The sequence below is a fragment of the Hippopotamus amphibius genome, chromosome 13 (genome assembly GCF_030028045.1).
Source record: "Hippopotamus amphibius kiboko isolate mHipAmp2 chromosome 13, mHipAmp2.hap2, whole genome shotgun sequence".
NCBI classification, from domain to species: Eukaryota; Metazoa; Chordata; class Mammalia; order Artiodactyla; family Hippopotamidae; genus Hippopotamus; species Hippopotamus amphibius.
In genome coordinates this window covers 90,015,431-90,040,907 of record NC_080198.1, presented here as the reverse complement: position 1 = coordinate 90,040,907, position 25,477 = coordinate 90,015,431, and the positions used below count along the sequence as shown (strand labels likewise).

The window sequence follows — 25,477 nt, the reverse complement described above, 5'->3', positions numbered from 1 at the left end:
GGTGTTCCTATATTGGGTACATATATATTTATAATTGTTATCTCCTCTTCTTGAATGGATCCCTTGATCTTTATGTAATGTCCTTTCTTGTCTCTTGTAACATTTTTTATTTTAAAGTCTATTTTATCTGATATGACTATAGCTACTCCAGCTTTCTTTTGATTTTCATTTGCATGGAATAACTTTTTCCATCCCCTCACTTTCAGTCTGTGTGTGTCCCTAGGTCTGAAGTGGGTCTCTTGGAGACAGCATATATATGGGTCTTGTTTTTGTATCCATTCAGCTAGTCTGTGTCTTTTGGTTGGTGCATTTAGTCCATTTACAGTCAAGGTAATTATTGATATGTATGTTCCGATTACCATTTTCTTAATTGTTTTGTTTTTGTTTTTGTAGGTCCTTTTGTTCTCTTATGTTTCCCACTTAGAGAAGTTCCTTTAGCATTTGTTGTAGGGCTGGTTTGGTGATACTGAATTCTCTTAGCTGTTGCTTGTCTGTAAAGCTTTTGATTTCTCCGTCGAATCTGAATGAGATCCTTGCTGGGGAGAGTATTCTTGGTTGTAGGTTCTTCCCTTTCATCACTTTAAATATATCATGCCACTCCCTTCTGGCTTGCAGAGTTTCTGCTGAGAAATCAGCTGTTAACCTGATGGGAGTTCCCTTGTATGTTATTTGTCGTTTTTCCCTTGTTGCTTTTAATAACTTCTCTCTGTCTTTAATTTCTGTCAATTTGACTACTATATATCTTGGCGTGTTTCTCCTTGGGTTTATCCTGCCTGGGACTCTCTGCACTTCCTGGACTTGGGTAGCTATTTCCTTTCCCATGTTAGGGAAGTTTTCAACTAGAATCTCTTCCAATATTTTCTCGGATCCTTCCTCTCTCTCTTCTCCTTCTGGGACCCCTATAATGTGAATGTTGGTGCGTTTAACATTGTCCCAGAGGTCTCTTCGGCTGTCTTCAGTTCTTTTCATTCTTTTTTCCTTATTCTTTTCTGCATCAGTGATTTTCACCATTCTGTCTTCCAGGTCACTTATTTGCCCTTCTGCCTCAGTTAATCTACTATTGGTTCCTTCTAGTGTATTTTTCATCTCAGTTATTGTATTGCATATCTCTGCTTGTTTGCTCTTTAATTCTTCTAGGTCTTTGGTAAACTTTTCGATCTTTGCATCCAGTCTTTTTTCAAAGTCCTGGATCATCTTCACCATCATTATTCTGAATTCTTTTTCTGTAAGCGTGCCTAACTCCTCTTAATTTAGTTGTTTTTCTGGGTTTTTATCCTGTCCCTTCATCTGGTACAAAGTCCTCTGCTTTTTCATTTTCTCTATCTTTCTATGGCTGTGGTTTTCAGTTCCACAAGACAAAATACTGCTGATACTGCTTGATACTGCTGTCTGCCCTCTTGTGGAGGAAGCTATCTAGGAGGCTTATGGGTGCTTCCTGATGGGAGGGACTGATGGTGGCTAGGGCTGGGTGGGCGGAGCTCAGTAAAACTTTAATCCGATTTGGTGGGCAAAGCTCAGTAAAACTTTAATCGGCTTGTCTGCCAATGGGTGGGGCTGTGTTCACACCTGTTGGTTGTTTGGCCTGAGGCTACTTAGCACTGGAGCTTATAGGCTCTTTGGTGGGGCTAATGGTGGACTCTGGGAGGGTTCACACCAATGAGCACTTCCCAGAACCCCTGCCACCAGTGCCCCTGTCTCCTCGGTGAGCCACAGCTACCCCCCACCTCTGCAGGCAACCCTCCAACACCAGCAGGTAGGTCTGATTCAGTCTCCTATGGGGTCACTGCTCCTTCACCCGGGTCCTGGTGAGCACACTTTTTTGTGTGCTTTGCAAGAGTGGAGTCTCTGTTTCCCCCAGTCCTGTGGAGGTCCTGCAATGAAATCCCGCTGGCTTTCAAAGTCTGATTCTCTGAGGATTCCTCCTCCCATTGCTGGACTCCCAGGTTGGAAAGCCTGATGTGGGGCTCAGAACCCTCACTTTAGTGGGTGGACTTCTGCAGTATAACTGTTCTCCAGCTTGTGAGTCACCCACCCAGCATTTATGGGATTTGATTTTAACGCGATTGCGCCCCTCCTACCATCTCATTGCGGCTTCTCCTTTGTCTCTGGATGTGGGGTGTCTTTTTTAGTGAGTTCCAGTGTCTTTCTGTCGATGGTTGTTCAGCATTTGTAATTCCGGTGCTCTTACAAGAGGGAGTGAGCGCACGTCCTCCTACTCTGCCATCTTAATCCTATCTCTTGGTTACTTCTTAAAAAACTAAACATACTCTTACCATATGATCCAGCAATATTTGTGCTCCTTGGTATTTACCAAATGGAGTTGAAGACTCAAGTCCACAAAAAACCAAAACCAAACCAAACTAAAACAAAACAAAAAACAAAGCCCCCACCCCCCAAACAAACAAACAAACAAAAAACCACACACAAAAACACACACAAAACAACAACAACAAACAAATCCCTGCCCATGGAAGTTTATCGCAGCTACATTCATAACTGCCAAAAACTTGGAAGCAACCAGGATGTCCTTCATTAGATGAATGAATAAATAAACTATGGTACATCAGATAATGAAATATTATTCACTGCTAAAAAGAAATTTGATATCAAGCCATGAAGAAAATATCAACAAACCTTAAATCCATGTTACTAAGTGAAAGAGGTCGATCTGAAAAGGCTACATACTGTTTGATTCCAGCTATGTGATTATGGAAAAGACAAAACTATGGACACAATAAAAAGATCAGTATTTGCTAGGGGTTCAAGGGAATAGGGTTGAATAGGTAAAGCACAGAGAATTTTCAGGGCAGTGAAAATATTCTGGAGAAGACAGTAATGATGGATACATGTCATTACACATTTACCTAAATGCATCGAATGTACAACACCAAGAGAGAGGCCTAATGTAAGCTATGGACTTGGGTGATTATGATGAGTCAGTGTAGGTTCATCAGTGGTAACAAATGTACCACTCGCTGGGAGATGTTGATAACAGGGAGGCTATACATGTGTAGGGGCAGAGGATATATAGGAAATCTCTGTACCTTCCTCTCAATTTTGCTGTTAATCAAAAATTGCTCTAAAAATGAACTCTTAGAAAAAAAATACAAAGGTATCATGAGTAGTTTGAATAGTGTTTACCTCATTCTTTCATTTAACATATACAGAGCCAACTTGTTTTCTATACCTTGGAAGAGTGTTATACTCCTTTGTGAGTTTGAATCAGCTTCCAACATTTTATCCTTGAATTTTGAAAGTGGTGAAATATCTCTGAGAGGTTTTTTTTTTTTTTAATATGCAGATTTTTGCCCATGTCTCTTCCTCTGGGACGTCATCATTTGTCACTAGCATTCTCCTCATTCATGTTGATAAATTCACCTACACTGATTTCCTCTGTCTGCATATTTAGAGTCCCTTGTAAAGTGACTGTCAACATTCCCTTATTCAGCTACTCTTCTTTATCTTCACCTATCTTGGATTTGAATTTCGCTTTCAGCATTACCACTTTTTATTTCTTCTTCTTTGTTGGCAAGTCTTTCTTTTGATTAGCCATTTCTCTAAGATGTCATTTGAGTTTATCACTGAAAGACAGTGAGGCAATGCAGCTATGTGCTTTGCTGTCTATGCATGAACTAACAGATAATCAGTGACCAGTCAGTAACAGGTTTTGAAAACTAGGACTGTGGTCACTAATGATGAAGTGCATCTATTACTTGTGGAGTGATTCATGAGCTGAATTGCTAGCAGCAACTTTTTCTTACTTTACGCAAGTACTCATAGTTTATATGACATGGTAACAAAAACTTGAGCCATGCTGTTGAGGGGACTGGTGTTATATAATTAAATAATCTTGGTAACTGAAATGTGTGCAAAGTAAGCAGTGCATGTATAGAACTGTGCATGCATACAATTGGCTGTATGTGTGTGTTTTCTTTGGCATATGTGTTCTATTTTTGAGCTGCTAAAACTTTAAAATAGTGTCCTTTCATATGTTTCTTTTTTTTTAATTATTTAATTAATTTATTTTGGCCAAGTAGCTTGTGGGATCTTTTTTTTTTTTTTAATTTATTTTTGGCTGTGTTGGGTCTTTGTTGCTGCACGCAGGCTTCCTCTCGTTACTGCTAGTGGGGCTACTCTTCGATGCGGTGCTGGCTTCTCATTGCAGTGGCTTCTCTTGTTGTGGAGCACGGGCTCTAGGCATGCCAGCCTCAGTGGTTGTGCCACGAGGGATTCAGTAGTTGTAGCTCGCGGGCTGTAGAGCACAGGCTCAGTTGTTGTGGTGCATGGGCTTAGTTGCTTCGGGGCATGTGGGATCTTCCTGGACCAGGGATGGAATCTGTGTCTCCTGCATTGGCAGCCGGATTCTTAACGACTGCGCAACAGGGAAGTCCCCCTTTTATATGTTTCTAAGGAAACCTATTTCACTCCTGTTCATTAAAGAATGGACTGGAGGACACGGGGTTGGGGGGGAGGCAAAGGGGAAGCTGAGACAAAGTGAGGGAGTAGCATAGACATATATACACTACCAACTGTAAAATAGATAGCTAGCCGGAAGTTGCTGTATAACAATGCGAGATCAACTCAATAAGGGGTGATGCCTTGGAGGGCCAGGACAGGGAGGGTGGGAGGGAGTCATGGGAGGGAGGGGCTATGGGAATATATGTATAAAAACAGCTGATTCACTTTGGTGTACCTCAAAAATTGGTACAAGAGTGTAAAGCAATTATATTCTAATAAAGAGCTAAAAAACAAACAAACAAAAAATAAAGATAGTCTCAGCAATGGTTTTGTGATTAGTAAATGGGGATTGTCAGTAATTTCTTATATAGGAAAACTTTGTAATCTATTATTTAAAAAAATATTATTATGCTAGTTTTGTTTTTCTGAAATACCACAGCTTTCAACATGAAATTTAGATTATGTAAATCTTTGTTGAAGAGATATTGAAAATATTTTTATTTTAGGAGTAAATGTTTTAAATTTTATGCAAATGAAAACATGAAATAAGTTTAGGAGTTTTGAATTTATTTTACACCATGTAGTTAACTTAATGGATAAAATGGCCTTCATGTATCTATTTAATTTGAAGGTATAAAATCAATACATATGGTACCGTGACATCTTTTAAATTCAGTAAGTTTATTCATCTAAGAATTCTGAAATGTGATTTATAGTACTCATTCAACATAAACACTCAATTTGTAAATTTTTAATTTCTTCAAAATTGTTCCCTATGCTCATTTGAAATCTCCTAATCTTTTCTTTATAGATGATTCAGTTAAATATGATAATCACATATTAGGTTGCATAGAATATTTTAAATGTTTTGTTTTCATTTAAATAGTAACTACTCATAGCCAATATATTAGGAGATATTTTCTGTACTTCTGTAAAACAAAGAACTTTAAAAATGCTTCTACATTTCTGTGTTTTTCTGCTCTAACACTATAAATGTGCTTTCCCCTTCCACATGTTCCCATAGTTACCATAGACTCTACCTATTATTCATTTACTCCGTTGAGACACAGGTCTAGCCTTGTCCTCATTGGAACTTAGAATCCAGTAAGGCAGACATACAAAAAACAATAAACATTACAGATGAGCTAATTATATAGTATTTTAGAAGGTGATACCTGTGATAAAGAAAAAAATCAAAGCAATTTAAAATAGAGTAGTCAGGGTCCAGAAGTAGTACATGTGATGAACAATGTGGCTGTCTGGAGTAAGAGTGTTTCACACAGAGTATAAGATCCTGAGGTGGAAACATGCTCAGTATGTTGATGTAACAGAGGAGTTCAGCGATGGTGGAGCAGAGCAGTGGAGTGGTAAGTAGTAGGAGATAAGGCTGGAGAGTAACAAAGGACCAGTTACTATAAATTCTTATAGACCATTGTAAGGACTTTGATTTCTACGCTGAGCAAACTGAGGAGCCACTGGAGGATTTACAGAGGGCATATATGACCTGACTCATTACAAGATCACTCTGATTGTTGCATTGAGAACAAACAAAAGGGGAGCAAGAGGAGTAGGGAAACCAGTTAAGTGAGAAATGATATTGACTTGGACTAGGGAGGCAATAATAGACATACTAAGGAATGATTAGATTCTACATGTATTTTGAAAGTAAAAGTGAGTAGATTTGCTGATTGACTGAACATAAGAGTATAAAAGAAGAGATGAGCTGAGAATACTTCCAAGAGTTCTGACCTGAGGTTCAGATTTTGACCTCAGAAGATAGTAGGAGGAGTAAATTTTGGAGGAATATCAGGAACTCAGTTTGGAGCATGTAAATTCTGAGATGCTTATTAAACATTCAAATGGTGAAGTCCAATAGCTTATTTGATTTAGGACTCTGGAATACAGTTGTGGGATTCAAGTAGAGATATTAGTTACAGTTTTATTAGGATATGGGACATGTGCGTCTTGTTTATTCCAGTGTGCTCTGTAGCTATACAATGTTTAGTAATTAGAAGGTATTTCAGAAATATTCGGGCAAGCAGGTCTAGGAAGCCAGTGTGCAGCAGCTGGGAACGACCCCTCCCTAGGTCCCTGACACCCCAGCAGCATCCGAGTCTGGAGCAGAAGGGCGCAAACTGCAGGTATCTGGAGGACCCCAGACATGGTTGCCACTAATGTACTCTACCCACAGTGCTTCTTAATACTACGTGGACTCCTACAAGGGCAATTAGCACCACAACTTTGATTGACTTTGGTCTGGAGGACAGCTGTCTGCCAAAAGCTTCGTGTAGGGCTTCTGAGAAACAAGGCTTCAGCCACAGGGGCCTCTGGATTGCCTTGTTTCTGTGCTGAGGGAAAGGCTCCAACCTACTCTCCTTGGTAGCTTGGTGCCGAAGGTGGGATCCTGGTGTGCTTTGTATATTGTGGAAAAAACTGCTGCAGATACTAAAGAAAGGGCAGCTCTTCTACTGAAAACTTGTAAGGAAATAATTTACCACCTACTAAGGATTAGAAGACCAGATCATTCTTAGAGTCTTCTGAAACTAAATTAGTATTTGTTTGACTCAACACTCTGCCATTAGTCTGGGGCTTGGACAGTCTTCTTTAAACCCCTTTATTGCCGGGAGAAGCAATCTCTGAAGTCTGGACTACTCCATCAGAAGTCAAGTAGGAGGCTCTGGGGAGGGAGCACTGAATCCAGGATGTTAGACTATTAGGGAGTCCTCAGACACAGGGAAGATTAACTGCAGAGAACTCTCACAGAGCCCCGGCTTCATCCGACTGTCTGCAACTGCCAGAGCTGGACCCCTCACACAAAACTACAAACAAGACAGGAACACAAACCCACCCATCAGCACACAGACTACCTAAAGCCATATTAACCTCACAGATACCCTAAAACACACCACATGACATGGCCCTGCTCATGAGAGAGAAAAGACACAGAGCCACACACTGTAAAGCAGACACCAGCCCCCCCCCCCCAACCTGGAAGCCTGCTCAAGACACGGGACAAATCCCACCACAGGGGGGCAGAGGGCAGAAACAAGAGGAATTACTATTAGGCAGCATAGGGAAGGGAGACAGGAAATCCTATAAATTAGACAAAACGAGAAAACAAAGAAACACCATGCAGGAAAAGGAGCAGGAAAAAAACACACAAGACCAAATAAATGAAGAGGAAATAGGAAAATTGCCTGAAAAAGAAATCAGAGTAATAATAGTAAATATGATCCAAAATCTTGACAACAAAATAAAGAAAATGCAAGAAACAGTTAATAAGGACTGAGAAAAACTAAAGAGCAAACAAACAGTAATGGACAATAAAATAACCAAAATTAAAAATACTCTAGATGGCATAAACAGCAGAATAACTGAGACGGAAGAATGAAGAAGTGAGTTGGAAGACAGAATGGGTGAAATAACTGCCACAGAGCAGGAAAGAGAAAAAAGAATCACAAGAATGGAAGACAGTCTCAGAGACCGTGGTGACAATATTAAGCGCACCAACATTCGAATCATAGGCATCCCAGAAGAAGAAGACAAAAAGAAAGGGTCTGAGAAAATATTTGAAAGGTTATAGTGGAAAACTTCCCCAACGTAGGAAAGGAAATATTTAATCAAGTCCAAGAAGTGCAGAGAGTCCCATACAGAATAAACCCAAGGAGAAATACACTGAGGCACGTATTAATCAAACTAACAAAAATTAAACACAAAGAAAAAACATTAAAAGCAACAAGAGAAAAGCAACAAATCACATATAAAGGAAAACCCATAATGATAACAGCTGATCTTTCTGCAGAAACTCTGCAGGTCAGAAGGGAATGGCAGAATATACTAAAAGTCCTGAAAGAGACAAACCTACAGCCAAGAATACTCTACCCAGCAAGAATCTCATTCAGATTTGACAGAGAAATCAAAAGTTTTCCAGACAAGCAAAAGTTAAGAGAATTCAGCACCACCAAACCAGCCTTACAACAATTGCTAAAGGAACTTTTCTAAGTAGGAAACACAAGAGAAGTAAAAGACCTACAAAAACAAACCCAAAACAATTAAGAAAATGGTAATGGGAACACACATGTCCATAATCCCCTTAAGTGTAAATAGATTAAATGCTCCAACCAAAAGACACAGACTGGTTGAATGGATACAAAAACAAGACCATTCTATATGCTGCCTACAAGAAACCCACTTCAGACCAAGGGATACATATAGACTGAAAGTAAAGGGATGGAAAAAGATATTTCATACAAATGGAAGCCAAAAGAAACCTGGAATAGCAATACTCATATCACACACATTAGACTTTAAAGTAAAGACTATTACAAGAGACAAGGAAGGACACTACATAATGATCAAGGGATCCATCCAAGAAGAACATATCACAATGGTGAATATCTATGCCCCCAACATAGGAGCACCTCAATACATAAGGCAAATGCTAACAGCTATAAAAGGGGACATCGACAGTAACACAATAATAGTAGGAGACTTGAACACCCCACTTACATCAATGGATAGATCATCCAAACAGAAAATAAATAAGGACAAACAAGCTTGAAATGACACATTAGACCATCTTGACTTAACTGATATTTATAGGACAGTCCATCCAAAAACGACAGAATACATCTTCTTCTCAAGTGCACACGGAACATTTTCCAGGATGGATCACATCTTGGGTCACAAATCAAACATCGGCAAATTCAAGAAAATGGAAATAATATCAAGCATCTTCTCAGACCACAACGCCATGAGACTAGATATCAATCACAGGGAAAAAACTGCAAAAAATACAAACACATGGAGCCTAAACAATTCACTATTAAACAACCAAGAAATCACTAAAGAAATCAAAGAGGAAATCAAAGAATATCTAGAAACAAATAACAATGAAAACACAACAACCCAAAACCTATGGGACGCAGCAAAAGCAGTTCTAAGAGGGAAGTTTATAGCAATAGTTCTACCTTAAGAAACAAGAAAATTATCGAATAAACAACCTAACCTTACACCTAAAACTATTAGAAAAAGAAAAACAAAGAAATCCCAAAGTGAGAAGAAGGAAAGAAATCATAAAGATCAGAGCAGAAATAAATGAAAAAGAAAGGAAGGAAGCAACAGCAAAAATTAATAAAACTAAAAGCTGGTACTTTGAGAAGATTAACAAAATTGATAAACCATTAGCCAGACTCATCAGGAAAAAAAGGGAGAAGATGCAAATCAACAGAATTAGAAATGAAAAAGGAGAAGTCACAACGGAAACCTCAGAAATACAAAACATCATGAGAGACTACTACAAGCAACTATATGCCAATCAATTGGATAACCTGGAAGAAATGGATACATTCTTAGAAAAATACAATCTTCCAAGACTGAACCAGGAAGAAATAAAAACCATGAACAGACCAATCACAAGTACAGAAATTGAGGCAGTGATTAAAAATCTCCCAACACACAAAAGCACAGGACCAGATGTATTCACAGGCGAATTCTATCAAATATTTTGAGAAGAGCTAACACCTATCCTTCTCAAACTCTTCCAAAATATTGCAGAAGGCGGAGCACTCCCAAACTCATTCTACGAGGCCACCATCACCCTGCTACCAAAACCACGCAAAGATGTCACAAAAAAAGAAAATTACAGACGAATATCACTGATGAATATAGATGCAAAAATCCTCAACAAAATACTAGCTAACAGACTCCAACAGCACATTAAAAAAATCATACACCATGATCAAGTGGGGTTTATCCCTGGAATGCAAGGATTCTTCAATATATGGAAATCAATCAACGTGATACATCATATCAACAAACTGAAGGATAAAAACCATACGATCATCTCAATAGATGCAGAAAAAGCTTTTGACAGAGTTCAACATCCATTTATGATAAAAGCTCTCCAGAAAATGGGCACAGAAGGAAATTACCTCAACATAATAAAAGCCATATATGAGAAACCAAAAGCCAACATCATTCTAAATGGGGAAAAACTGAAAGAATTCCCTCTAAGAACAGAAACAAGACAAGGGTGCCCACTCTCACCATTATTATTGAACATAGTTTTGGAAGTTTTAGCCACAGCAATCAGAGAAGAAAAAGAAATCAAAGGAATCCAAATTGGAAAAGAAGTAAAATTGTCACTCTTTGCAGGTGACATGATATTATATATAGAAAACCCTAAAGACTCTACCAGAAAACTGCTAGCACTAATTGATGAGTTTAGTAAAGTAGCAGGATACAAAATTAATGCACAGAAATCTCTTGCATTCCTATACACTAACAAGGAAAGAGCAGAAAGAGAAATTAAGGAAACTCTCCCATTCACCATTGCAACAAAAAGAATAAAATACCTAGGAATAAACCTGCCTAAGGAGGCAAAAGATCTGTATGCAGAAAACTTTAAGACATTGCTGAAAGAAATCAAAGACGACACAAACAGATGGAGGGACATACCATGTTCCTGGATTGGAAGAATCAACATCGTGAAAATGTCTGTACTACCCAAAGCAATTTACAGATTCAACGCAATCCCGATCAAATTACCAATGGCATTTTTCACAGAACTAGAGCAAGAAATCTTACGATTTGTATGGAAACGCAAAAGACCCCGAATAGCCAAAGCAATCTTGAGAAGGAAAAATGGAGTTGGTGGAATCAGGCTTCCTGACTTCAAACTATACTACAAGGCCATAGTGATCAAGACAGTATGGTACTGGCACAAAAATAGAAAGGAAGATCAATGGACTAGAATAGAGAACTCAGAAGTAAGCCCAAACACATATGGGCACCTTATCTTTGACAAAGGAGGCACGAGTATACAATGGAAAAAAGACAGCCTCTTCAATAAGTGGTGCTGGGAAAATTGGACAGCAACATGTAAAAGAATGAAATTAGAACACTTCCTAACACCATACACAAAAATAAACTCCAAATGGATTAAAGACCTACATGTAAGGCCACACACTATAGAACTCCTAGAGGAAAACATAGGCAGAACACTCTATGACATCCATCAAAGCAAGATCGTTTTTGACCCACCTCCTAGAATCATGGAAATAAAATCAAGAATAAATGAATGGGACCTCATGAAACTTAAAAGCTTTTGCACAGCAAAAGAAACCATAAACAAGACTAAAAGGCAACCCTCAGAATGGGAAAAAATAATTGCCTATGAAACAACGGACAAAGGATTAACCTCCAAAATATACAAGCAGCTCATGAAGCTTCATACCAAAAAAGCAAATAACCCAATCCACAAATGGGCAGAAGACCTAAATAGACATTTCTCCAAAGAAGACATCCAGATGGCCAACAAACACATGAAAAGATGCTCAACATCACTCATCATCAGAGAAATGCAAGTCAAAGCCACAATGAGGTATCACCTCACACCAGTCAGAATGGCCATCATCACAAAGTCTGGAAACCACAAATGTTGGAGAGGGTGTGGAGAAAAGGGAACTCTCCTGCACTGTTGGTGGGAATGTAAGTTGGTACAGCCACTATGGAAAACAATTTGGAGGTTCCTTAAAAAACTACAAATAGAACTACCATATGATCCAGTCATCCCACTCCTGGGCATATACCCAAAGAAAACCATAATCCCAAAAGAAACATGTACCATAATGTTTATTGCAGCACTATTTACAATAGCCAGGACATGGAAGCAACCTAAATGCCCATCAACAAATGAATGGATACAGAAGATGTGGCATATATATACAATGGAATATTACTCAGCTATAAAAAGGGATGAGATGGAGCTATATGTAATGAGGTGGATAGAACTACAATCTGTCATACATAGTGAAGTAAGTCAGAAAGAGAAGGACAAACATTGTATGCTAACTCACATATACGGAATCTAAAAATGGTACTGATGAACTCAGTGACAAGAACAAGGATGCAGATACAGAGAATGGACTGGAGAACTTGAGGTATGGGAGGGGGCGGGGGGTGAAGGGGAAACTGAGACGAAGCGAGAGAGTAGCACAGACATATATATACTACCAACTGTAAAATAGTCAGTGGGAAGTTGTTGTATAACAAAGGGAGTCCAACTCGAGGATGGAAGATGCCTTAGAGGGGGCAGGGAGGGTGGGGGGGACTCGAGGGGGGGGAGTCAAGGAAGGGAGGGAATACAGGGATATGTGTATAAAAACAGATGATTGAACCTGGTGTACCCCCCAAAAAAGTAAAAAAAAAAAAAAATTACAGATGGCATTTTTCACAAAACTAGAGCAAGAAATCTTACGATTTGTATGGAAACATAAAAGACCCTAAATAGCCAAAGCAATCTTGAGAAGGAAAGATAGAGTTGGTGGAATTAAGCTTCCTGACTTCAAATGATACTACAAGGCCACAGTGATCAAGACAGTATGGTACTGGCACAAAAATAGAAAGGAAGATCAATGGAACAGAATAGAGAACCCAGAGGTAAACCCAAGCACATATGGGCACCTTATCTTTGACAAAGGAGGCAAGAATATACAATGGAAAAAAGACAGCCTCTTTCATAAGTGGTGCTGGGAAAATTGGACAGCAACATGTAAAAGAATGAAATTAGAACACTTCCTAACACCATACACAAAAATAAACTCCAAATGGATTAAAGACCTATATGTAAGGCCAGACACTATAAAACTCCTAGAGGAAAACATAGGCAGAACACTCTATGACATCCATCAAAGCAAGATCCTTTTTGACCCACCTCCTAGAATAATGGAAATAAAATCAAGAAGAAACAAATGGGACCTAATGAAACTTAAAAGCTTTTGCACAGCGAAAGAAACCATAAACAAGACAGGAAGACAACCCTCAGAATGGGAGAAAATACTTGCCAACGAAGCAACAGACAAAGGATTAACCTCCAAAATATACAAGCAGCTCATGCAGCTTAATACCAAAAAAGCAAATAACCCAATCCACAAGTGGGTGGAAGACCTAAATAGACATTTTCCAAAGAAGACATCCAGATGGCCAACAAACACATGAAAAGATGCTCAACATCACTAATCATTAGAGAAATGCAAGTCAAAGCCACAATGAGGTATCACCTCATACCGTTCAGAATGGCCATCATCAAAAAATCTAGAAACAATAAATGTTGGAGAGGCAGTGGAAAAAAGGGAACTCTCCTGCACTGTTGGTGGGAATGTAAGTTGGTACAACCACTATGGAAAACAGTTTGGAGGTTCCTTAAAAAACTAAAAATAGAACTACCATATGACCCAGTAATCTCACTACTGGGCATATAGCCAGAGAAAACCATAATCCAAAAAGAAACATGTACCATAATGTTTATTGCAGCACTATTGACAATAGCCAGGACATGGAAGGAACCTAAATGCCCATCAACAGATGAATGGATAAAGAAGATGTGACACATGTTATACAGTGGAATATTACTCAGCCATAAAAAGCAATGAAATGGAGTTGTATGTAATGAGGTGGATAGACCTAGAGTCTGTCATACAGAGCATAGTAAGCCAGAAAGAGAAAAACAAATATTGTAATGCTAACTCATATATACGGAATCTAAAGTAAAAAAAAAATGATACTGATGAACCCAGTGACAGGGCAAGAATAAGGATGGAGGCGCAGAGAATGGACTGGAGGACACGAGGTTGGAGGGGCGGGGGGCGAAGTGGAAGCTGGGATGAAGTGAGAGGGTTGCATAGACATATATACACTACCAAGTGTAAAATAGATAGCTAGTGGGAAGTTGCTGTGTAACAAAGGGAGATCAACTCGATGATGGGTGATACCTAGAGGGCCAGGACAGGGAGAGCAGGAGGGAGTTGCGGGAGGGAGGGTATATGGGGATATGTGTATAAATACAGCTGATTCACTTTGGTATACCTCAAAAGCTGGTACAATAGTGTAAAGCAATTATATTCCAATAAAGAGCTTAAGAAGAAAAAATAAGAAAAAAAAAAGAAATACCTGTTGAGTAAGTGACTACAAATATAGTGATTTGTGTTCTGGTAAATATTTAACCACAAGTGCTCTAAAGAAACAAGCAAACAAACAAACAAACAGAAAGAAAACAAAATATGATTTCTAGCATTTTCAAATTTCTGTAATATAAATACTCCTACCATGATTTCAAGCTACCAAAGTAACATCAGTAAATGCAGAGTTGAGAAGAAATGTGGCACAACTGATTCCCTCTAACAAGTATAAATCAACTCCAGAACACAACTGAGCCCTTTGGTGCTTGGTGATATAATCAGATACATATTTTCCTTAGTTACAGGTATGAGTAAAAGAAAAATTTAAATTACCTTGATACTTGGGCAGATTTGAAGATTAAAAAAATCATAGATGATAATGCAAGCTCAAAATAGGGGACTCAAACAAATATTTAAAAACTTTTGTCATGTACCAGACTAATAGGAATACTGAGCTAATTTATCCCTGTATCTTTAGGCAGTCTTCTAAATTACTCCACACAGGTATGTTTTTACATAATTCCTGGGAAAAATATTTCACAGTTTGTGGAATAATCCACTGTAATGTTAACAGTACTCTCTTGCTAGAGATGTCTTCATGATTTCTGAATTAGCCTAGAAAGTGTGTTAAAAATGTTGCCGAAAAACATCTTTCACTAAAAATCTGTATGAAGTTTAATCAAGTTGGTCTCTTCTTGGGTCTAAACTCTTTAGCATGTGTCTCAGAGTCATTATTACATCTTTAAACTGTTTATTTATTTAATTAATATTTAAAAATTTTTATTGTGGTAAAATATACCAAACATAAAATTCATCATTGTAACTATTTTTTAGTGTACAGTTCAGTGGTACATTCACATTGTTGTGCAACCATCGCCACCATCCATCTTCAGAACTTTAATTAATTAACAGTGTATTTTGTTTCATGTAAAAGAAATATATTTTGTTGTAGATAATTAGAAAAGGAAACATATAAATGAAAAGAAAATTACCCAAAATCTCAGCATTCAGAACAAATCAAATCTAGATCTACCTTATTGCACATAGAGAATTATACCACACTGTTAAATCCATAGTCTAAAAATTCCTCATGTGTTAGAGATCTTTCTGAGTCTACAGTGGGATTCAGACATTATGTCTAATGAAGTGGTTGGGATTCAAACCCCAGTTTTGTATATTTTGCAACATTTATTCAACGTACCAGTGAGCAAGCCTCATCAAGAATGGTTTATTCTCAAAGCTATGAGGCATAAGGAAGTAGGGAAACAATTCCTCATCCTGGACACATGGTTTAGAGCTGAGCCCCAAGGAGAGAGAGTTGCAAGTAGAAGATGAAGGAACACTGGTCTTTAAGAAATTGTTAATGGAGCAAAGATTAGGGGCAAGATAATTCCTCCAAATTCTGTTAGGAAAACAAATAGACATCACAAAAGCTTCAGGCACAGGCCAGTAATTTATGACTTCTGCAGATTTGGATGTAATATGCCCAAAACAACTGTCCGGAGAAGGGCATGGCTTCTTCCAGAGACACTATTATGTTCTGTACCAAAGTGTTTCTTCCCTTCTCTCTCTCTTTCTCTCTCTCTCTCTCTTTTTGGGCAGCGTACAGTGAGGAGAATGGAAGTGCTGAAGAGCACTACTGGTGAACTCTTATCAGACCTTCCTAGGGATTCTTTGAAATAATTGGAGCCTAGCAAGAAATGGTTTATAAGCAAAGGTTATGGACTAAAAAACTTTGGATATGCACGTTAATATTAGCACATCTATATACATGTGCCTAGAAACTTGAGAGAACTGATGTTATATTCAAATGTAATTTTAAAATTTCTACATGGAATTACATTTTTAGATGACTCATCATTTATTTGTTCATTTCCTTTTGTTGGATTTTAGTTGTTTTTAGTTCTTTTAATTTTTATTTGAAAATATCTTTGAATACATTGAAAAATTGCACCCCTGCAAGATTTTTGACAGTATATCGCCAACTGTTTGATTAAACCATATGCAATATTAATTGACATTTTAAACTATAAAAACTGGCAATTACATATGGTTCAATCTAAAATCATGTGTAAAAATGCCATGTTTACTACAAACAGCAATCTCTGTCAATTTTAATGAAAAAAAGTTATATCTCATCACTTTAAGTTTTATTTGATTACTTTTATGATTCTTTTATTCAGCAGTCTGGACTGTGTGCACACCACGTGCAAACCAGTATGATAGCCATAAGGATACAATAAAGTCTAAGAACAGCACTGAACTTGTCTTCATGCCATTTATGAGTTATTAGAGGAAATTATTAATCAAATATTCTTAATTTAATATATAAGAATGCTATAACTAACACATGCTAAGAGAATCTATAAAGGGACATTTAATTTAAATTGGAAAGCTTACGGAAGGTTTCCCAGTGAAATGAGATTCGAGCTGTTATCTACATGAGGAGTACATTCAACTCATGAAGAATTGGCAGAAGGGAATTTGAGACATAAGGAAAACTGTGTTTAAAGGCTTTATGGCAAAAGGTAGCATTACACATTTAGGGACTTGAAAGAGGATCAAGTGACTAGAACAAAGATTAGGAAGTTATGGTATGAGTTGAAGTTGGACAGGACAAGGGACCAGGCTATATAAGGCATTAAGAAAATTCTTCTTCTCATATCAGCAATGGGAAAACAATGTAGCATTCTAAGTAGGGGTGCAGAAACATCTTTTTATATATGCTATGATGATTAAGACTGGATGTGGGGGCACCGATTAGGAGGTGTTTTTAGTAGTCCAGGAAAGATATGATAGTAGCTTGGACTAGGGAAGTAGGAGTAGAGTCAGAAAGAAGTTAATAGATTTGGGAGCTATTTGAACAACTGGATGGATGTGTGTACTGTTTATTGAAATGGGGAACACTGGAAGAGGAAAAGGTTTGGAGGAGTTTGAGGAGCTTTTCAAACACCCAGGTGTAAATGTCAGGTACATGACTAGAGCTCAAAGGTTTAGAGGATTTTAAACTTGTTATCCATTTACTTTTTGAGTTTTAAAACATATATATGTATTATCTCTACTTATATGTATTTACTGTAATTTAAACAAAGTAAAAATGTTATAGAGTAAGATAAACATCTATATCCTTATAACGTATAATGTCCAAGATTTATAAGCTGTTTAATAAATTTTAATAACCCTGTATAGTAAATGTAAAATGACATGATAATGTGACACTATTTCAGTAATTAAAAATATATCTTTACTTATGCATGTATATATGTATTATGTGTGAGTTGTATGTATAATACATATATGTAAGATATACATAGCACAAAAAATGACAGGAGAGTTGAAATGTGAACATGAAGATCATAGATTGGTTATATTTGGGGTGTAGGACAATTATGGGTAAATTTAACTTTCTAATATTTATATTTTTATTATTGTTCACTGTGCATGTATGATCCTTATAGTGAATGTGGGAAAAAATAATTTAAATAAAAGACTGGTATAGAGGATGGATCAGGATCAGAGATGGGGGGACTGGAATGAGAATGCTTTGTAGAGCTTTTGCCATATGTTTGCAACTTTGAATTATCTGATTCTCAAGCTATATCCAAAGTTCAGGTGAAAAAAATACTTTTGGAGGAAATACATTTTATCCTTTCTTGTAGTTTTTTCAATGCAACAAACCAGACCATCTGGAAACTGCGCTCAGAAAGAGGTTTTACCCTGAGAACATCATTCACTGAGTTCTACCTTGGCAATGTCTTTGGCCTACTCAGAGGAATGCTAAACAAACACCATGGGAAATATTTTGCATTTCTGACACTGTGCTTGAGGACACTGTCCTCTTAATTACCCGCACAAAGAATTTCTTGAAACTCAAATATCAGAAATTCCTGAGTCCTTAAAGAATGTGTATGTATATATATTTTATGGACAGTGTAAACCAATTTACTAATTATATTTCCTTTTTTGTGTGTTCACTAAGAGGCTCAGAGACATATTTGAAATTTAACTTTCATAAGTGATTAGGAGTCTTTGACCTGAATGTCCATGTTATAACCTCACTCCGGTCTTGTTTTTATTTTCTCCTGCTCTGTCTTTTCCAGATTTAATTTTTCATTCATTTATATTTATCTATTGTATAGATTGTTATGTGTCTTCAATAATTCAGAAGAAAACCAATTAGATAATAGAAAAAATGGAAACCATTCAAAAGTGAAAAATGAAGCTGTGGATTTGAATGAGATCACTTGGAAAGAGAGAATAAAGTAAGAACAAAATCAGGTCCAGGGTTTGGCATTGAGGAACCTATGCATTTAATTGCTACACAGAGGCAGAGAATTAGAAATACAGCCATGGAAGAGAGACTGAGGGGGAAGGAAGTGATCAGGACAGTTGGAAGCCAAGAGGCAGTAGCCACCTGTGAGGAATACTACTGAAAGGTCAAGGAAGTCGAGGACTAAAATTCTCACTGAATTTCTCAATAAGGCTCTTTGGACAGAGTGTTGGGAAAAGAGTTCAGATTTGAATGGCCTGAGAAGCAAATAGCAGGTGAAAAAATGGAGATACAGAATATAAGCAACCTGTAAGTTAATGTTTGTTAGACACTTTTATTTCTTCTTTTGTGAATTCTCTGTTTATTACTGTTGTTCTTTTAATATTGTAGTTATATATTTTTATTAGTGTGTAAGAATATGTTATATATTCAGGGTTTCTTTTTTTTTATACTGTGTGTTAAATATGATATAAACTCCTTTTCTCCCCAGTGTTGTTAATGTAACATTGATAACAACTGGAGATCTGCTAGTTATCTAAGAGACTTTTGATTTCACCTTACTCTGTTATGATCTTATGTTTCATTCATTCAATTAATACACATTTATTGCTTTCACTGTGTACTCTGGATTAATTTTATAAGAATTTGCACTTTGAATTTGAATTTGATAGTTTTAATCCAACTTTCACAGCACACTACAGCAGTAAATTCTAGTGACTGCAAATTGGGATATTTTTAAATCCTTGAATAAGAACTACAAATTGTAAAAAGTGCTAAAGATTCATAGTAAATTTTCTACAAGTAATCTTTTCCAAAGCATAGTCTTAGTTAATAATTTGCAAAGAATGCAAATGTAAAGCAATTTGTCTTGGGCTAAACTGATGCAGTTTATCATTTGGGCTAAATTATGAGTCAGATCTTACTGTAATAAAGAATATTAACTGCACAGGCAGTGGCTCTCCCTAAAGTAGAGAGGAATAAAGAGATTGGCTCAGGCACTAGAATTAAAGACTGAGAAAGGTGTTTTTTAAAAACCTTACTGAAGTATTTATAACCATAATATTTAAAGCACTGATAAAATTTACCACAATACATTTAGATAATTTGTTACCATATTGAGGCCTTATGATTTTTTATGACTATATATTTTTATCTGTCCATAATAAGCCTCAAAAGAAATGGAGGTTCTATGAATACTTTGCATAACAGTTAGCTTTATGAAAAGCAAATTTTTAAGAGTATAGCATATAAGATAAACTTTTATCTATTTGGCTAAAAATATAACTTATTTCAGTTAGATTAAATATTTATTTTAATAATTATTTATGTCAGGTCCCTGGGTTTGAAGACTATAAAGTATTTTTTGCTGTTTATTAATGCTTTTGAACTAATAAATAATACATATTAAATTACTTCCTTAAGGTTTCCAGGTGAAAAACAGTGGCTGTCACTTAAAAAATTCTTTAAATATTTTAATCAATACTGGACCCTATGCCCTGAAATTGTCCCCTACTATATGTTAATAAACCTTCGTAGAGTTTCTAACTTAACTTCAAAGATGTGCTTAGAAAATGGAAGAAAATATTTTCTATTTCCTAATATCCCTATATGTCAGGTAGTATATGCCATAAATTTTAAAAGATAATATTTCTATTATATTAACTCCTATTAATTTTCTAACATCTGCATTCTCAATTAAAACATCGGTAATACATATGTAAGATGTGTTATATACACATGTAAGATATATAGCATAAACAAGTGCTCAATTCTAACTTAAACCTGTAGTCATCACAACTCCTTAGGAGCCATAAGAGGGTGCAGAGGTTAAGAACAGTACAGGTCCTGGAGTGGACTGTGTTGGTTTGAAGCTCTGCTGCATGATCTTGGGAAAGCTGAGCATCTTTTTGATAAATGCTGTGTTTAAATGTTATATTTCAAAATGGCAAATTTGGGAAGGGTGGTGGAGAGAAACAGTGACTCTTCATTAGCAAATAATTCCAGTGTGTGTGTGTGTGTGTGTGTGTGTGTGTGTGTGGTGAAGCAGCCTTACAGGCAAAAAAGAACTATGTAGAGCTTAAAGATGATTTCTTGGCCTAGTTTTGCAAGAATTTCTAACAAAACAAAAGGTTGGGATGTTTCAGGGTAAGATCAGAACCTGTGAACTCACGTTCAAATCTTTAGTAGAGTTATCACCATTACATTAAAAATGTGGAACTAGAAATCAAGCAATTCTCCCAGTGCAGAATGAGTGCAAAACACTGAAAGGAAAACTCAGTGCTTTTACTCGATGAAATGTGTGACTATTGGCGTGGGGTTCTCCATTTGAAACATACAGGTGTTCATTAAGGGAGTATCTACAGTCCTTTTCAGGTCTAAGATTTCTGAGATCATAGGAGTTTGCAAGCATTTTGCTGCAGCCAAAGGAAGGCCAGACGTGCCTAAGTCAAAGCTGAAGTAGTTTTAAACCTCAGAAGATCTTTTTGGTTTTAGGCAGGGGGACACAGTGAGTTCGGTACATTTTCCATTTAGGCTGGGAGGATACAATTCAGCTTATATTAAATGGGATTAGAAAACACTCACAATTCACTAAGTCAAGTGTTAGTATCACAATCTAAATGATGTATTCCTTTATCAGTTAAGACCTAATTAGGGTTTCTATAACTTTATGGTTATTTCAATAAAGCATTAATTATATAGGGAAATATAATTTCTGTAAGCATATACTGTTAACTATGTTCTATACTGTTAACTATGTTCTATATGGGGCAAGGAGTCCAGGCAACCATAACCCAAGGCACCAGGACTAACCTGAACTTCCTAGGAGGGGTCTACCTTGCCAACTTGAATCAATTAAATGACTGCAAATACCACAGGACTAGTATTTTCAGTTCATGTTTGATAAGACACTAATGCAGAAAGATTCTGTAGACTGGTAAACTATTGAGAATTCTAATAAATATTATAGTTATATATTCTTTGATTCTAAAAATTAACTCTATTTTTGTAATTATTTTTATCAATTGTCTGTTCAAAGAAAGTAAATTTTTAATTAATATTTTTAAAAAGATTTTCAATATCTGAACTGAGTATGCTTCAGATTTTGATGCAAATTGTATGCTCCCAAATTTTGAGTAGTTTTGGTAACTGAATAATGCTTTCTAGTAAAGAAATAGTAAGGTAGTATTCATTGATTCCAAACAGGTGAGTGTGATGAAATAGCGTTACATTATCAATTAATTCCAAGACCATTTCAGATTTTGTATAAATATTGGCAGAAAGTGATTGGGGAAAAGACCTTTTTCCCCTCACAGACTTGAAATACCCACTTCACACAATAAGTTTTTGTCAAATTTCATAATGTATCATTAACATTTCAGTAACACTGTGAGAATTTTATAACATGGTTTGCTAATGCCTCTCTTTCAGATCAGAACAAAGAAAAGTCAATCAAACAAACACACAAAAAATAAAGATGCTGAAACCAAAGAAGCACTCCTTTCTATCTTGGTGGAGCAAGATTAGAGGCAATTTCACTTGGTCTCCAACTTGGGGCTGATTTCGTTTCTTCTTTGTACTCACCTCTGTCCCCACAGAAATGAAGGGGTGAGATACTTGTGGAAGATCAGAGATAAAGGGAAAGGAAGATTGGCAGTTTCAGAGGCTTTAAAAATGTGCTTTTATGCTTACTTATCCTAGTTAGTCTAACCACTGCTCCTTCAATTTAACCCCTTGGGCCTGGCATTCGAAAATTGTTTCTAAAGCTTTATGTCACCAATACCTTTGTGCTCACTGTTTCAAAATAGTAAACACAGAGGATGGACTTATGGTAAAAAGCAGTTTTTCTTATTTTTTCTCATAATGGTGGCTTAATGTAGTAAGAATGAATATTAAGCATCATTTTATTTTGAACAAGTTTGTTAATGTAGAAAAAAAGTGTTTTTTTTCCACAGATGAGAACATTGATACTTGAAGTTAAAGTGACTCCCCCCCCCACCAACGCCATCCCCCATGCAAACTGCCAATCACAAAATAGAGACTGCAATCAACTGGTGTGGTTTATTTTTAGCATAATATTAAATTAAAGTGTAACCATCAGTAACAGGTAAAGATCTACCATTGTGTTAACACCTATACATAGTCTATAATGTTCCATGTGAGAAAGCAAATACACAGAAATTTCATAAACTGGAATATGAGAACAAATGGTGGTGGTCTCTCCAGCTTCTTATAATTGCTTAAGAATCTCAGAATCCCACTGTAGATGGGGGAACGTTCTAAAAGATTATCTTCAACAGTTATAAAGTGGTGTGCCTCGTTTCTTAACCACTTATTCTTTGGGGTTTTTTTTGCCCATGATCTGAATGATTTGGATGCCATCTTCCAGGCACAGGGTTTACCCAGCTCATGGCCTCCACAGATTACTGGAAGTGAAATCTAACCTGAAACACTGTGGAAACTGCTAGCTGACGGCATCGTTTGGAGGGAGCTCGTTGCCTCTGATGGATCCTCCATAACTGGGAGACCAAACCAGTGTCGGCCTTGGGGCCAGGACAGGGAACCGGGATGGAAGGTGATGAGGCCCAGCAAACCAGAGAGAGGAGGAGGGTAACTTATCATTCATTTCTCTGATGGAATAGTGACTGACAGAGAAGGAAAGCCAAAAAGTACATTTTACCGATAGCATAATATTTGTGGCAATTGCTTGAAGCCCTTTGAGAAAATGTGCGAGTATTAAATGTTTCTAACCGAGATTGTCCTACTTGGAACGACAGATTTTCCCATCTCTCTCGTTTGCTTTCTTCAGTCCATCTAGATGCCCTTAATGGGGATCAGGGGGTTAGGGTGCGAGTGGGGAGGCCATAGAAGCAGAAACCAGTTCAGCCACTGGAGGACTATAAATGTGTTAGTGCCCTCCTTTCTTCAAGAACTTTCCCCTAGTCCCTTTCCTTTTATCAAACCCATTTTGTCACCATTTCCTTTGTAACCTTATCCCACTGCCCAGCTCCTCTCTCTCCCTCCTTCTCCTCTTTCCTCCCTGTCTTCTCCTCACCTGTCCACCGCAATGGCCGTCATAGAGTAGATGCTGGCGAACACCGCTGTGATAGGAAAGAAGTTCTGGAAGCGACAGTAGTTGGCGCCGAAGTACCACTCGCTGTGAAGCGCATAAATGAAGTTGACCAAGGTGTTGAAGGCGGCCATGGAGGCGTCGGAGAAAGCCAAGTTCACGAGGAAGTAGTTGGTGACGGTCCTCATGCGCTTGTGGGCCAGGATGATCCAGATGACAGTGAGATTCCCGAAGACCGCCACGGCCACCACCACGCCGTAAGCTAGGGACCAGAGCGCGATGCGCCAGGACGGCTGCACGAACTGGTTGGTGAGGTTGGCCCGGGACTGCGAAGGCGCCAGGGAGGCCGCGGCCAGTCCCAGCGTGGAGGAAGAAGAGGAAAGATTGCCGGCTTGGGCCATCAGTTGCAGCCACTCAGGCTCAGCCTCTCCCGCGGCTGCCCCGGCCTCGAGCGCCGCACTCAGATTCGCGGAGTCCGCACTCGCTGTTCCCCAGTCCGTCCAGTTCGCGGCTACGGGGAGCGAGGCCATAGCCATGGGTCTGCGACCTGGCTGCCCGCACTCACCCACTGCCAGCCGGGCCGTCTCCCTCGAAGTTCTTCTCTGCCTCCCGGTAGCTTTGCTGGCTGAGCGGACCTCAGCCCCGCCCGGAAGCGAGGTAGAGAAGGTACCACAGTCCTTGCTGGTTAAGGGATGCTTGGAACCTACAGGTGATGGGGAGAAGGGAGGCACTTTCTCCGAGGAGTTTGCGAATCTGGCAGGCAGGAAAGATGAGGCAGTCAGGAAAAGAGATAGTAAGGGCTGTCGCCCGCGGAGAACTCCGGGGTCGCCCGTGCGCGAGCTCTTGAGCACCGGCTGGAGCGCTGAGGATGAGGAGCTGCTGCGAGCTTTATAGTCTCTTAGAGCGCCTTGCTTCCGTGACGTTGCGGGGGCCGCGGAGCTGATGAACCGCTGCTGGGGCTACCATTGCGCTGCTTTCCTCCACCCCCGCCCTTTGGGTTTCATTCATTCGCTGCTCCTTGGAGCTTGGCGGGTTGATACGCTCAAGAAAGGGCTGCACTTTCTCATATGTAATTAAAACCATTACAAGATTGTTTTTCGTCTTTTAACTTCAAGACATTTTGCTGAGGTCCCTGCTTTCAGACATTTATTGTGGACTATTCTTTTCTAAACCAATTCAACGATTCACCCGTAAGGCAAAGGCAAGGTCCCAGGAGGTTTTGTGGGCTAGAGCGTGTGTGGGTGTAGTAGGCTGCGGACTGTGGGCACGGAGAGCCGCTCGCTTTGTTAGGTGCCACTGGCTTTTGGAATTTCACTCAAGTTTCTGCTTGTGTGTTTCTGTTCTCCCTTCTCAGATCCCGTTTCTTCTTATTCCCCTCCTTAAATCCACCCATTTCCTCTCTTCCTCTAATCTCTATCTACAAAAATCCGTCCCCTCCTCTTCCCCAGCCGAAGAGAGCCTATGGTTTTTCCTGGAGGATTCTGCTCAGGTTGGAATACCATAAAACACTGAGGGTAAATCAGAAATTCCAAGATGTAGCTTTTCTTGAAACACAAGGACAAGATTTGAATTTCTTCATTTCTCTGGGATGAATGTATCCTGTAAGCAATCTAAATACATGCACATGGCTATACGGTTTTGGACATTTGGAGCCTTGGTTTTCAGGGCCTGACCATGAGGAAAGAGCAATGAGGATGCAACAATAACCTTAATTTCCTGGGC

General features: G+C 38.3%; 1 protein-coding gene across 1 annotated transcript in view; it reads right to left on the bottom strand.

The window, feature by feature from the left end:
• The window catches only part of TACR3 (tachykinin receptor 3), an 82,962-nt gene extending 58,118 nt beyond the window's left edge, over nt 1–24,844 (bottom strand). Inside the window, exon 1 of the mRNA XM_057706136.1 lies at nt 23,741–24,844. Within this exon, the coding sequence (XP_057562119.1) occupies nt 23,741–24,291 (551 nt within the window). The 5' untranslated portion in view covers nt 24,292–24,844. The remainder of the gene's footprint in view (nt 1–23,740) is intronic.
• Nucleotides 24,845–25,477: the final 633 nt, after the last annotated feature.